Below are 3,608 nucleotides of genomic sequence, written 5' to 3'. Positions count from 1 at the left end.
GTTAGGATGGTTAAGGAGTTTGGAATAAAAAGACGCATATCTGTTTTGTGTCAAATCTGCAACGAATGGGATGTTAAAGTCTTTATGAATGAGTTTATTTGTGACGTAATAAGGAGCATCAACGATTTTACGTAGGATTTTGGATTGTAACGATTGGATGCGGGAAGAATTTGATGGTTTGGTGGAGCCCCAGAGCTCAATTCCATATGTCCCAATTGGTCTGATTATCATAGTGTATAATAATTTTTTGTAGTGAATGGGAAGTTTAGAGCGTTTGTCGAGTAAGTGTTGTAGCAATCGGAATCTACTCTATTCTTGTCGTTTCAGTCTTGTGTGAGGATTACAAGTCTCTTGTCAAGATGGAGTCCGAAGTATCGAATCTGTTCAACAGGCATTAGTGGTGTATTTAGAAAGGATACTGTAGGAAAGGAGGGCAGAGGTTTACGACGGAGAGTAAAGGTGAGCTGGTGGGATTTGTCAGGATTTATTTTGATTCTCCAGTTTTTACACCATTCTTCAATAGATGTTATGTGTGCCTGTTGTGTTTGTGATGCATTAGTTGGGTCGTTGTTTACATAAAGTATACATGTGTCATCAGTGTATGTTGTTAGGACTGTGTTAGGGTGGGTTGGGTATATGTCAGCTGTATAAACCGTATAAAGAATGGGACCTAAGATACTACCTTGAGGAACACCGGCGGACTGAGAAAAGTGAGATGAGTAGGCTAGGTTATGATTTACTTTAAAGGTTCTATCAGTGAGGTAGGAGCGGATTATAAGGAAATAAGTTGGGGGTAGGAATTGACGAAGTTTATAGAGCAGACCTGGATGCCAGACTCGATCAAAAGCTTGTTCAATTATTTAAAAACGTTTTTCCAGCTATTTGGCCAAGGTCATTAATTACAAGTCAAATTACCCTATTTTGTCACGATTTCATTAATTTTTAAAACTTTTAAATTTAGATCAGCTTAATACTATCAACTAACATATGATAGTTTTAAAAATTAATGAAATTGTGACAAAATAGGGTAATTTGACTTGTAATTAATGGCCTCGGTAGAATAGACTGCAAACCGTTTTTAAATAATTGGATGTGAGGTGCAAATTTATATTTAAGATTGTCCTTGAGGATGGTTGAATTGGCTGAAACGTTGGCCTGTTGACGATATAATAAACTGTGCAATTGATTTATTTAAAAAAATTATTCTAATATGGTTTTATTTTTGGATAAATAAATTTAATAAATGGAATATAGTACAGCACCCGGATCATATTCCATTTATAAAATAAAATTTTTATTTTAATTATATTATTTTAATTTCTTGAGATAGGTAATTATTTATTAAATAAATCAAAATTTGTATCCTTATTAGTCTCAACACTTTTTATTTCAACAGTCCAACGTTTCGGCTATTTCAGCCATCCTCAAGGACATCTTCAATTATAAATTCTTTCTCACATTAAAATTTAAAATTTGTTATGCAGGCAATTCTGCCCAGGTCATTTATTATAAGTTAAAAACCTATTTTTTTATTTAAAATCATAAATATCTAAATCTTCTTATTTTAAATTTATCTACCAAATCACTACCATATACACAAACCATTTATAACTTGGTGGATAATTTTAAAATAAGAAGATTTAGATATTTATGATTTCAAATTTCAAAAAATAGGTTTTTAACTTATAATAAATGACCTGGCCAGAATAGCCTGCATAACAAATTTTAATGTGAGGAAGAATTTATAATTGAAGATGTCCTTGAGGATGGCTGAAATGGCCGAAACGTTGGACTGTTGAAATAAAAAGTGTTGAGAATAATAAGAATACAAATTTTGATTTATTTAATATATAAAATTTTTATTAATTTCTTTTTAAAACAATTTTCTTCGTAAACATATATATATATTTTAGTGACGTTTCGGCCTTTTTTCTTTTAAATGGCTATTTTCAAACTACTTTTCCTTATTTCTTAATATATTTATGTTTTCATTTTCGTAGCGATTTTGGTGTTAATTTTAACAAATGACACTATTTTACTAGGTCAATTTGAATTTGGGGATTTAAGATAATGTAATTGTCATTGTTTAAATACATTTGCATATACTATTTGTTTCCTTATGTCGAAAAAATTTATATTTTATTATTCTTTCATTTTTTTTTAAATTTTTAAACGTATGGCTGAGTTATCAAGTTTGAATTTGACTTGGGTAAGTGTGCAAACAAATATTTCACACAATCTCTCTGGTAAGACAAATTTTTATTTTTTGTTTTTGTTTGAGTTTTGTATCTAGGAGTGTTGTAAGTGAATATGATTTTATTAAATATAAATCATTGATAGTAAATGAATTAGCTTTTCAGTGCTGCGATCGAAAAGGCAAACATAGTTATAAACTATTACCGACGTTTCGACCAACAATGTAAGTCTTCAACAGGGCTACTGTGAAGGGTAACCATAAACAACAATCCACCTAACACAACAATTCTGTTGAACCTACATTGTTGATCGAAAAGTTAGCAATTATAAATAGATAATAAAATCAAATAAATAGTTGAATATGATTTTATTTTTATTTTTAAAAAAATTTGACCTACTTTATTATTTTTTGATTCTCTTTTGTAGACATTTTGGAGTTGACTTATCTTCAAAATTTTAATTTATTTTTTTCTCTGCTTATGAAGACCAATGAACCGAATGTATACGTGCCCTTATTTGTTTTTTTTATGTAGAATCATTCTGAAGAAATGTAGCTAAAATTAATGAATCTCTGGCCTAGCACCCTTTTATGGAGGAAATGTAAATAATATATTTTTCAGTACTTTTATATTTCTAGAATGATATAATAGTTCAAATATATAAACATAAATGACAGAGTATGTCCAAATCCTCCTTCCTTAAGACGCTACCACACTAACCTGTTGAAGTTGCTGTAACTGTTGTATCCTTCTCTGGATATCTCCTTGCCTGAACTGGATCCTCTGTTGCTCTAGCTGTTCGGGGAACAGCTCCGTCCTGAAGGGCTCTTGCTGGCCCAGGACGATCTCCAGAAGGAGCAGGAGTACAGCGACTCTTGCCATCCTGTCGGTGACTGACTGTGTCTCCGCGGCGGCCACCTCCCCACTACTACTCCGGATACCGGACCTTCTTGAAGGATGTCCGATTTAGCGGCCTGAGATTGTATCGCTGACTATTTTAAGTTATTTCTGTTTCCGATACAAATTTCTTTCAATTTGAGTAACATAAGTTATGGGAACTGTATGTTTTTATATTATAAACATTAAAGTCCATCAACAATGAAATAGAAGATAATAACGAGCAGATAGTTGGATAATTTATATTAGGAGAAGACATTTAGGGGTGCTGTCAGAGAATTACACAAATAATATAAAAATCTTATTTATTAGTGCCAACGTTTCGGCCAGAATATCTAGCCTTCATCAGGGCTAAAAGTACACGAGCCCAAGAGATGAAAAAAGACAGTTATCTCACCCCAATTTTTGATTACTTTACTGAAAACTATGTATAATTAATAGTCAAAATTGATGAGTCTGCCTAGTATAGGCAGAGGGAATAAAAAATGGCGGCTGTTTCAAAGCGATAAAAAAACT

The 3,608-nt window shown here is 32.0% G+C and overlaps 1 protein-coding gene across 1 annotated transcript in view; it reads right to left on the bottom strand.

The window, feature by feature from the left end:
- LOC106680282 (peroxidase) overlaps positions 1 to 3,103 on the bottom strand; it is an 89,234-nt gene extending 86,131 nt beyond the window's left edge. The window contains exon 1 of the mRNA XM_014419859.3: positions 2,916 to 3,103. Within this exon, the coding sequence (XP_014275345.1) occupies positions 2,916 to 3,077 (162 nt within the window). The 5' untranslated portion in view covers positions 3,078 to 3,103. The remainder of the gene's footprint in view (positions 1 to 2,915) is intronic.
- Between the last annotated feature and the right edge of the window lie 505 nt (positions 3,104 to 3,608).

Source organism: Halyomorpha halys, unplaced genomic scaffold (genome assembly GCF_000696795.3).
Source record: "Halyomorpha halys isolate HHAL.00 unplaced genomic scaffold, Hhal_1.1 Scaffold16.1, whole genome shotgun sequence".
NCBI lineage: Eukaryota > Metazoa > Arthropoda > Insecta > Hemiptera > Pentatomidae > Halyomorpha > Halyomorpha halys.
The sequence above is the reverse complement of the archived record's forward strand: the minus strand, read 5'-3'. Positions and strand labels throughout refer to the sequence as shown.